The sequence below is a fragment of the Jatropha curcas genome, chromosome 11 (genome assembly GCF_041381405.1).
Source record: "Jatropha curcas cultivar XTBG-Jc1 chromosome 11, XTBG_Jcur_1.0, whole genome shotgun sequence".
NCBI classification, from domain to species: domain Eukaryota; kingdom Viridiplantae; phylum Streptophyta; class Magnoliopsida; order Malpighiales; family Euphorbiaceae; genus Jatropha; species Jatropha curcas.
In genome coordinates this window covers 26,333,003-26,343,725 of record NC_143161.1, presented here as the reverse complement: position 1 = coordinate 26,343,725, position 10,723 = coordinate 26,333,003, and the positions used below count along the sequence as shown (strand labels likewise).

The window sequence follows — 10,723 nt, the reverse complement described above, 5'->3', positions numbered from 1 at the left end:
TATCTTCTCATTATCAACACACCACACAATTTCTCATGCAAGGAAATGAATTAAACTAAAAGAGATAGCACACCTTCACTCCAAAAAGCTTAAGCTCTTCTTTTTAGCTTCCTTTTTCTTCTACTTTTGAGCTCATCTCTCCTATACATGAGAATTCTTATGAATACTCTAAAAATATCACCAAATGATTCAAGTATGAAATTCAAGAAGGTTTACTTACTTGGATAGAATAGAAGTTGAATTAATGCTTGAATCCCATTAAAATCTTCACTACCATTAAAAGTGATGGAGAAAGGAAAGTGGAAGAGGAAAGTAGAGGAAGAAGATGAAGATAAGGATGAAAAAATGAAAATGAAATGGAACTCATGGGTAGTCTCTAGAATGTCATTGATTTTTATGTGAAAATTACCAAATGGTACCTCAAGTGTCAAAATGGTACAACTCAATACCTCAACTTTATACTTTAGTGCAATCAAGTCCTAATCCTTATACTTTGATCTTTTTGTTTCCTTCAAGTAAGTCCACTTCTTTTTCTTATTTCAATTACATCCCATTCTAGCCCACTCTAGACTCTAATGGATCGAACCGGGTTTTGGATCAGCCCGACTCGACTCTAAGCAATGACTCGATTCAATAGAAAAATGGGACGTTACATTGACAGTCAACTGAAAAAGAAGAGGAAAAACCACACTGCAAGCTTAACCTTTTAACATAAGAGGAGGCTACTTTTGTCTCCATAAGGAAGCAAAACATGGGCTTATTGGCACGAATAAGATCCTTTAGAGCACTCACTGCCCGAGGGTTACCCATCCCTCGGCAGTTCCAGCATAAGAACGTCATGGCTCTCGGTGGCCTTAAGTGCTAGGGCTCGCTGCTTTAATACTACTGCTTACTTTCTCATCAATCTGCATGGTTAGATAATCTGCTTAGCTTCCGCACCTAGAGCATCTTCAATGAAGTCTTCATCATCAAGAGAGATTTGAAAAACCATTCGGAGAAGAAAAGAATTAACTGATCGATAGATGCGCTCATGCAATAGCAAGAAAGTCTACATGCATAGCGCAAGATACAATATATTTAACTTGAAGGAGTCATAGTATGGGAATCAAGCACAGGGCTCGAATTACTTTTCATCATTCTGTTTCTTTCTTTTTTCTTTACCTTTTACTTTTTTTTTTTCTTTCTTTTCTTTTTCTTTTGCTTTTGACTTTTTTCTTTTTCTTTTGCTTTTTCTGTTTCTCTTTCGTTTTCTTTTTTTTTTCTTTTTTTTTTTTAATTGTTCACAAACATAAGAAGGAATAAAAGTGACCGATAGGGCCCACAATGGAGATCTGGTCGGTCCAGTGGAATCCTGTCCGGCGACAATCTCTCTTCCTCATCATCTACCTCGACCACCATCCTTTTCCGGTGGATCTTCACCATGTGGTGGCGTTACCAACACCAAAAAACGTGGGTCGTGGTGGGATGAACCACCCAAGAATTGGACATGCCCATCAGCTTGCTCGTAAAATTCGCAAGAGTTGTGGTTGGAACCAAGAATCCAATAGAGCGAATCAATAAATTGAAACTGAAAGTGCAGCCTTCACAGATGGTGTTCAGTTATACAGAACTGAATAATATCTAAGTTTTTGATTATTGCAGGAGAGACGAGCACAAGACTTTCAAGACTACTCCAGGGAATTAGCAAGAAGACAGGACCAAGAAATGGAGATTAATCGAGAAAAACAACACAAAACCTGGTATTCCGAGTCAGAGAGCAATATCAGTTCTCCCCCCATCTTTGCTTCGATTAGCCCACTTAAAGGTTACTGATAGAATATCCTGCATTTTGGTGTTGATATATATATTATACATCATAATATATAACATCAATTATGTCCTTAATGGCCATTTTATATTTTAATAGTAACCACTATGAAAATTTTACCAAACATGAATAGTAATAAGCTAACATCTATCAGTTATCAGTTAGTATGAACCATTGAACCAAATGGTCTTAAAATACTATTTATTATATTTTTACTATATTTCTTTATGCTAAAAGCGAACTTTTTTTTTTTATTACTATGAATAATGTATTTTTAATTTTAGCATTTTATTTTTTAATAGTATGAGTTAAATATTCATGTTACTAAGAAATAATTTTTGCATAAAGAAGTATAATAGAAATAAAATAAAGGATATTTATTCTTTTTATTAAAGATTAACAATCACGAAATGATTTATGAGTCCAATCGAAGCAAATATAGGAATGTATTAATATATTTTTGAAAAGGTAGAAAATTTCCTCATCACTTTTAGAAAACATCAAAAGCCAGGTAAAAGTGTATTATTCTTCATTAGGCAAAAAAAAAATACACAAAAAACAAATATAAACATTTTTCCATTTATAAATAATAAACTTTCATAAACTAAAATATTTTTCGCTCTTTTTTAATTATCTTATAAATACAATTTTATAAATTGAAATATTCAATAAGTTTAATTTTCTAGGTTAAGTTTTTTATTTTTTTTTTAAGAAGATTTTCTAGGTTAAAATTAAAGTATTCAATTAGTATAATTTTATATGTTGAAGGATATAATAGATCAACATAAAAATTGATTGAGTTATTAAATTTTTTTTATAATATCATGTACCCTTTTATGCTTTTTATTTTACGCATATTTTGGGGCTTAATTTCACGCATTGTCCTTGCACTATTGGCCTTGTCAATTTATAGGCTCGATGCTTCAATTCATTACTTACAAATCCTTCAGCTATTATTAGAGTAACATCAAAGTATTTTTGTGAATTTTCTAGTCATAAGCCGATTGAAAGATGATGTTGATGGATTTTTTCATGAAATAATTAAGAAAAATGCCACAACAGCCTCATTAACGGGCAAAATAACTCCTTTCTAACACCACTCCCTCAATCACATCACTGCCACCACTAAAATCAAAACCTCCTTCATTTCTTCACACAATGTGATTTCTGCCCAGTGCTTTGAATGTCAAAGTGAAGAAATTCAATCAATAATGAATAAATGATGGGAGTAACCATGACTCTATTAAGATAGCCAAATGCCTCGTCATCTGCCTCGTCATCTAATTAGTGACGTGAATGAATGGATTAACGAGGATTTCACTGTCCTTGTCTACTATTCAGTGAAACCACAATCAAGGGAACGAGCTTGACGGAATCAAAGGGAAAAGAAGAACCTATTGAGCTTGACTCTAGTCCAACTTTGTGAAATGACTTGAGAGGTATAGGATAAGTGGGAGTTGAAAGGTGACAGTGAAATAGTATTACTTTTATTTTCTTATTCCGTGAATCGGAGGCAGGGCTATGCCCCACTTTTTGGACCCAAGTTGTTAGGTGTAGAGTTTGACTAGGGCGGTACCTCTGTTAAAAGATAATAATGAAGAAAGAAATTTAAGTAGAGAGAGATTGGATTTGTATGTACAATAAAGCCGAAGGCAAAGGAGAACAATACAGATCTAGAGAGAGGGCTAAGGTTAAGGATTTCAATGGGAGTGGTGATGGCAGGGATGAGAAAGGAGAGAGGAGAGAGAAGAGAGAGATGACATACAGCTTAGTAGGAGAGAGAATCAAGAGAAAGTATTTAGTTGATCTTTGAATAGTTATTTGATAAAAAAATCTACCAACTATCAGTTGGTCCAGTGGGATGAGGCACTGCATCCCTTGAGCGACGTCCAAGGTTTGAACTTGGCATTGTGAATGGAAAAAATTGGATTGGGAGGGTCGCCCCCATAATGGACCTCTGTAAAACCCGAATCCCGATTAGTAGGCTGTGCCGGATACCGGGTGGTTTACCAAAAAAAAAAAATCTATCCACATCATCTTTCAATTGTCTATGCAATTGGTGACAGAATGACGGGTGATAAGCTCAAAATTTGGCTTTTATATATTTTTAAACCAATAAATCATAGAAGTCGAAATTCATCAACTAATCGACTCTCTAAAAAACTCATAAAATGAGTTGGAATAAAGGTTAATTTGGCTCCTCAAAATAAAGGTTAATTTGGCTCCTGAACTTGCTTAGCAAGAAAAAAAATGTCAGATTTGACCTTTTAAGTCAATTTAACTCTAAATTTATATAAAATGATTAAAAAGATTTGATTTCACATTTTAGATCAATTTAACCCTTGAATTTTGTATAAAATGATTAAAAAAATCTCAACTACAGTTTTAATAAATGTCTATATGATGAGTTTTAATAAATAAGTTCAGGGGTTAAATTGGCCTAGACAGTGAAATCGGATATTTTTAATCATTTTATACAAATTCAAGAATTAAATTGGCCCAAAAGGTCAAATTTGATATTTCTGATCCTGCTAAACAAGTTCATAGACCATATTGATCTTTATTCCAAATGAATTCAACAAATAACAATCTTTTTCAAAAAGCAAATTAAGGCCTTGTTTGGTTAGATTAATTCAGCTAGGGAACTTTCAATTTCCAAAAATTGTGAAAATCTAACTTTTTTTTTGTTTTTGGTTAACATAATTATCTAACTTCCGAAGTGGTGAATCTACTTTTTTTCCATATAGGAAGTAAGTTTCCAAGCGTAACTATTAACTATTGACCATAAAATTGTCCTACTTCTTGTGTAAACTCAATGAATAAATAAGGACCCAAGCATATACTTTACTAAAAAAAAAAAAAAATTTAGGGCAGCTTCCATATTTATTTTTACTTACTAAACACATCAACTTATAAAATTATACCTATTAAATATTTAACTTATAAATTATAAAATTAGATCAATTAAACACTTATTAGATGGTTGAAAAATAAAAAAATTATTGTTTTCAAGATTACACTAACCATATATGAAGTAAATATATTGTACGTAAATGCCAAAAATATTAAAAAACTGTTATTGCTAACATGGAGAGTACTCTATTATCAAAATTCGTGACTTTTAACATAATAAACCCCTCGCTTCGCGTGCCATAAAATTTTTTCCGAATTTATGGATTTGAACAATAGATAAAGCTCCTTTGACATACGACCCGAATTCTAACATGCAATAAATATAACCTTAAGACTCGATGAATCTAGGCCAGGTCGACGCAGCACGACCCATCTTACACCTCTGCATTAGCACAATGAAACAGCAATACTTCATTTAACTTTGTTTCCCACACAAAAAAGAAGTTCTTTTAAATTAACCTCATCATGCTTGTGATACTAAAATTCAAAACATAATCAGTAGCCATCCAAGCTCTTCTTTTGTGATTCCAATTTTAAAAACTTTCTTCATTTTAAGAAGTTTTTGATTGATGTAAAATATAAAATAGGATTCAAATTTTTGCAACTTTCTTCCTCTTGACAAATTTTGGATGTGCCAAGAAAAAAATCTGCAACATTTTGGACACAAGAAGGAAACAACAAAATTAGAAGGGAAGAAAAGGAAATAAAAATTACTGAAAAGTAAACCAGGGTAAGTGTAAAATTTACTGCTGTTATTTACACATGATTTGTAAGCTAAAATTATGCAGTCTGTGAAATCATATGAATAGAATAGCACTAACCTTCAATTCTTCTGAAACAGAGTGTAAAGATATAATTCAATCATGTATGCATCTAATTAAAGAAAAAGAGGCTTTTCATATTCCAACTTTTCATTCTCTGATTTTCATGTCCAGACCAATCCCATTTGTAGTGCTAGTAACCAACATATAACCTTCCTTACTAAACTCAAATTTTCTGTTCTTGCTGCTCTTCCTTTTCGCGGTCCCTTCTGCCAAACCAAAAGCATCAACCATCTCAAATTCCTTTGCTTTTTTTTTTTTTTTTTTCTTAATATGAGAAAATTGAGTTAATTCATACATAACAGCAACATTTAATGGAGTTTTCTTCATATTTTTTTTTTCTTTTTCATTATAATTCTTTAAATTAAAGTAAGCTGCTATCTCCATTATCCAAAGCCAGTTTTGGATAATTTGCTGAAAGATATAGAGAGAGAGTCAACAGCAAGTTTCTTCAGCAAAAGAAGAAAATGGAGAAATGAATTGCAGATGGATTCTGCTACAGCAGCAGAAAGAGTAGATTTTATTTATGGGTAATAATTGAATACATAAACAATGATGCAGACACCCAGCACACAAGTTTGGTGCAGTGGTGGCATTTGCTTATTTAGTATCCTTAATCAATTGTGATTTTTTTTTTTTTTTTTTTTTCCTTACTGAAGCTAATTCCTGCTATAAGTTTGAATAATAAAAATGTAATTAGATGAATTTTGAGGCAGTAAATCTATACTTCTGGGTGATCTTGTGGGGTTAAACCGGTGATGGGACAGGTCGGATTGCAAGGGTAGGCACAATCTATCTTCTGGACCGAAATCCTGTCATAAAACCAATCTCCAACTGCCTTTGCAATTTTCTGCATGAAATATATTTTGAAATGAAAAACAGATGATTTTCCTAAGCTTAAGAATAATAATAAATGAGAAGGAAAGACGCAAGGAGTAAGATGCAGAACACAAATAATTAATCATAATGAAGGAGAAAATTAGCAGTTTCTTACACTTCTGCCGAGAACTGGAGAGTCAGCCATGAACCACGTCTCCTGTGTTTCACTTTGGCAATGGATGTAGCAAGAGTCTATATACAATCCTCGGGAAGAAGAGGTGGTTGATCTATACAATGCATTCAAGAACTGCAACCTAAAATCTGAAAATAGACCAAAGATAAATTCAGAGACAAATTTTTTAAAAGCAAGTAGTAAATGCTACGAGTAAACTTTTCTTCATCGAACCTTAAAGGTTTTTAAAGGAATGGCAAGAAGGACATCTCAGATGCAAATAAAATTTGGTAAACATTTTCATGTTTGGTTACCTATGAAAGCATATCTCAAAAAAGGTCGTTAAGACAGTAGCAAAAGAAACTAAGGAAATGGGAAATAGGCTTAACAGAAAGCATTGAAGGAAAGCATAAAGCAAGGGAGTTGCACAAAGTGCTGAGACAAGTCATGGCTGCCTTTCCAGCTTAGTTGATGGACAATTGTAAAAACAATTAGAAGTTTTTCTTTCATATAATTTTTTTGATGAAAATGTTAAAACTCTATTCTTGCAATACCCTTCAAATTTTTTTACTATAATTACTAAAAACCAGATAGAGAATTTGAACTTGGAGAATTGCCTACCTTGCATGGTTTTGAGTTGAAGAAGAGAACAATTGCTTATGTCAAGCTTGCAGCCTTTCCAAGCGCCATGAGGATCAGCAACCCCAGGTGCCAGAATATTCTTTATCTAAAGGAGAAGTACATCACATATATAATTCCCATTGGTGAAGCAAATAACGGAAAAAAAAACTTTAATTAATGCCCCCATTTACTCTGTGAGATAAATGGATTTCATTCAAGCAACTGTGATCAATTAGAATGGCTCTGTATTGTGATTGGGATCAAACAGCAGAAATTTTGCCTTAAATAAAAACTAATTGTAAATTTTCAGAGAAAACAATACCTTTATGAAATAATTATTTAATAACAACATAAGCCATTTTATGAAAAAATCGTAAGTACCAATCCATGTCTTGACTGAGAATTAGTAATGTGCTAACCTGCCATGAATCATATGCTGCATTTAGAATAAAAAGAGGGGTCCGTATTTGCTGCACCACATATTGTGGGAAGAAACACTGTATATCATTGAGAAGTATCATTTTATCAGTGGTACACAGAGGAAACATTGATGAGTGAAAGTGACATAAAAAATTTTTAAGAAAAGAACATTTACCAATGCAGGTTTCAATCTTGAAGTACAGGAAAGAGGCAAATTTTTAGCTGATCCCTATGGAAAAAGATTAGAAAAGTCTGAATCAAGAGTCCACTCTCCATTCTAACAGAATTTACCCTGGCATTAAACTCTCTTGGTTGCTACTACATTGTTTTAAAACAAAGTAAAGAGAGAGGGCATACATGCAGTGAAACAACTTCATTGAAGTAGTTTTGTATGTGTGGTGCTCCAGAAACGTCCCTTCTGTTATAAAAATACTAGACATTAGATTTAGAAAAGATTTACAATGACATGCATAGTTTTGGATATAGCATCAGGGTATAAGGTCCCATCAATGAGCTTACACATTGATAAAATAACCAGCATCTGAAAGACATTTTACATTAGTACCCATAGGTAAGAGAGCTTGGAAGCTATCACAGTGCAAAATGGAAGCCAGTCCACCAGCTGAGCAACCGGAAAGAAGAGCCTGTGGTGACATATTAAAACAAGTTAATAGAGAAGGGTATTAGAAAGAGATACAAGTGGACAATCCTTCAAATGAATCTTACATTTTCAGCATTTTTCATTCCTTTAGCTAGAAGATCCTCAACGACAGCAAGCCAAATCCTTGCTCCTCTGAAGTGAAGGTTAGTAGCCTGGTCAAATTACTATCTGATTAAAGAAAAAAATTCTGCCATTTTTAAGCTGGTTTCTTCTAAATTTTATTAACTTACAGGATTAACTTTTTGCACATCACCAGTAAAGGATGAGCCATCACAATATCTGATCTTAACTCTATTCCAGTTGTAGAAATCTAAGTTCAGATAAAAGTGCAATCAGTATATATTAAAAAAAGCAGCAAAGTTTAAGCAAAAGATGTAACAGTCAAAATTCAATAACAATATCTAATAATGAAATATGCAGTGATACCTGGATTAAATTGTCTTCTGTTGTTCAAAATCCCAGAGAAAGCAATTTGAGTTGCCATTTGCTTAGATGAACCTAAACGAGTATTCTTGCGGGAAAGGCAGGTTGTCACATTGTTGCACCACCCTCCTCCCTTAAAACCAAGACAGAAAAGGCACCATAATAAGATTGGATACAGAATCAGACGGTTTCCGACATATATGATCTAATAAAGCTTTCTAGAAATAAACAAATGATCTTCATCTTTCTAATATGTCATTTTGTTCATGAAATCAAATGCTTCTATCATCATCTATAACCAAAAGATTGGCTCCTCTAATATCCATGAAGTAGGATCCAAGAAACTTCTTTTCAGGAAAAATAAAATAAGATAGATTTTCTCTTCACCTTCAATAAATCAATCACAACATTATGTTTTTGTCTCTTTTGCTTGCTTAAAGAATCTAGTATTAAAATAATCCTCATTAAAAGAATACACACCTCAAAGTGAACCAACCAATTATTAATGCCTGTACCAAACCCCTTATCTAAATGGTAAGCTGGAGGGCTTCCATCCAAACAAACTGCAAAAATATCAAATTTCAAAATTCACAATTTTAAATGAAAAAAAAAAGAGTAGACTAATATTATTTAATTTAATCAGATTATAGAACACTTACCAGCTCCTTTAGCGACCGCATTCCTAACATAAGTAATTCCCACATAAAGACCTTCTATCTTGGAAACAAACAACAACAAACAAGCTAATAGATTCAACCATTTGCTCAATTTTGGATCTAACATCCTGCACAGAACAAAAAAAAAAAAAAAGTGATTCCTTGAATAGGAAATACAACATTTTACATTAAGAAAAGCAAAAAACTAAATAAATAAATAAAAAATAAACCAGAAAAGGCAATAAGAAGCATTAAAAACAAATAAATGAACAGCTACAAAATTTTACATTAGAGGAAAATCAGTTCTTGATGATTAGAGAATCAAAACAGATTATATGAGCTACTACAGATCTATACTTATGTATGTTATTATGAATACCTAATTATTAGATACATATTCAAATCACACAATGAGATTATTTTTAACTAAACAAACCCAAAAACATTGAACCCAATGTAGAAAAAGGAAAAGCACAATCAAGAACCAAAATAACAGTAGTTCCTTCAAATATTGTAATTATTAACAGCTTAAAAATAGACTAGCTATACTTCTTCCATTGGAGGAAAACAAAAGAATAAGCAAATAAACTATATAAAGAAAACATCAAAATTCTATAAGCATATAAACTACCATAACCACTATTATTATATTTATATATATAATTTCACAAGGGAGAAAAAAAAAAAAAAAAAAAGACAATCCAAAACTTTACTGCTAGATAGCCATTTTCTTACACAGTATCATCCTTCCAATTTCCAGAAAGACATTTCAACGAACTTGCATGATAACCATAATAACAGAGAGATTAAAGAAAAGCCACAGTGCTTATTATGCTAGAATCACTTAGTCTACCTGCGAGAGAAAAGAAATCTCAAGATGGAACAGTTTGCGAGAGAATGTGAGGCAAACACAGTTCAGTGCATTGGATTTTAAGTGTAAAAGAAGAATCTCCAGTTGATTCTAGCCACGGTAGGTGGTGGAAACGACGGTGAGAGTTTACAGGCTAGAACTGTTTTCCTGGAGAAAGCGCTTTTCGGGAAAGTGCTTTTGAGGCCAGCGCAAAAACCCAATAGCCGACACTTATTCGCCTAAAACGCCTAAAGCGTCAATTTATTAGGAAAAGGTGAGTTGTAATTTTATATGGGCTATGTCTCGGGTTACGGGCCAACAACCCGACCCGAATGTACAACCTTCGTACCGAATCTTATTGAGCTACGCGCTCTATAATGAGAATGTGTGGCAGTCTGGCGGGACTAATAATTTTTAAATTTAAATGCTAATTTTTATTTTTTTGATAATATAAAAAGACAATCAACAAGTAACTAACAATATCTCGAGGATAAGCAACAACTGAACTATCATGAGTAAGCAAAGTTCAAATACCAACAGTCACTGATGTGAAACGGATT

At 32.9% G+C, this 10,723-nt stretch overlaps 1 protein-coding gene across 4 annotated transcripts; it reads right to left on the bottom strand.

Annotated features, from left to right (window-relative positions):
* Positions 1–4,796: 4,796 nt before the first annotated feature.
* On the bottom strand, positions 4,797–10,430 carry LOC105643392 (pectin acetylesterase 8). Of its 4 annotated transcripts, XR_016318690.1 has the most exons (15): positions 10,167–10,429; positions 9,317–9,441; positions 9,138–9,220; positions 8,661–8,790; positions 8,465–8,544; positions 8,300–8,386; positions 8,093–8,217; positions 7,931–7,991; positions 7,749–7,802; positions 7,573–7,650; positions 7,154–7,259; positions 6,536–6,681; positions 6,269–6,391; positions 5,542–5,750; positions 4,797–5,102 (listed from the first exon to the last, which is right to left on the bottom strand). XR_016318690.1 is itself a non-coding variant. In XM_012228501.4 (14 exons), exons 2-14 carry the CDS (start codon positions 9,438–9,440, stop codon positions 5,646–5,648), a joined length of 1,302 nt encoding a protein of 433 aa, XP_012083891.1. In that variant the 5' UTR covers position 9,441; positions 10,049–10,430; the 3' UTR covers positions 5,431–5,645. The 4 variants fall into 4 exon arrangements, 3 of the variants coding, with proteins under 3 accessions (XP_012083891.1, XP_012083890.1, XP_089571958.1); XM_012228501.4 differs by lacking the exon at positions 4,797–5,102 and having other exon boundaries at positions 5,431–5,750; positions 10,049–10,430; XM_012228500.4 differs by lacking the exon at positions 4,797–5,102 and having other exon boundaries at positions 5,431–5,750.
* Between the last annotated feature and the right edge of the window lie 293 nt (positions 10,431–10,723).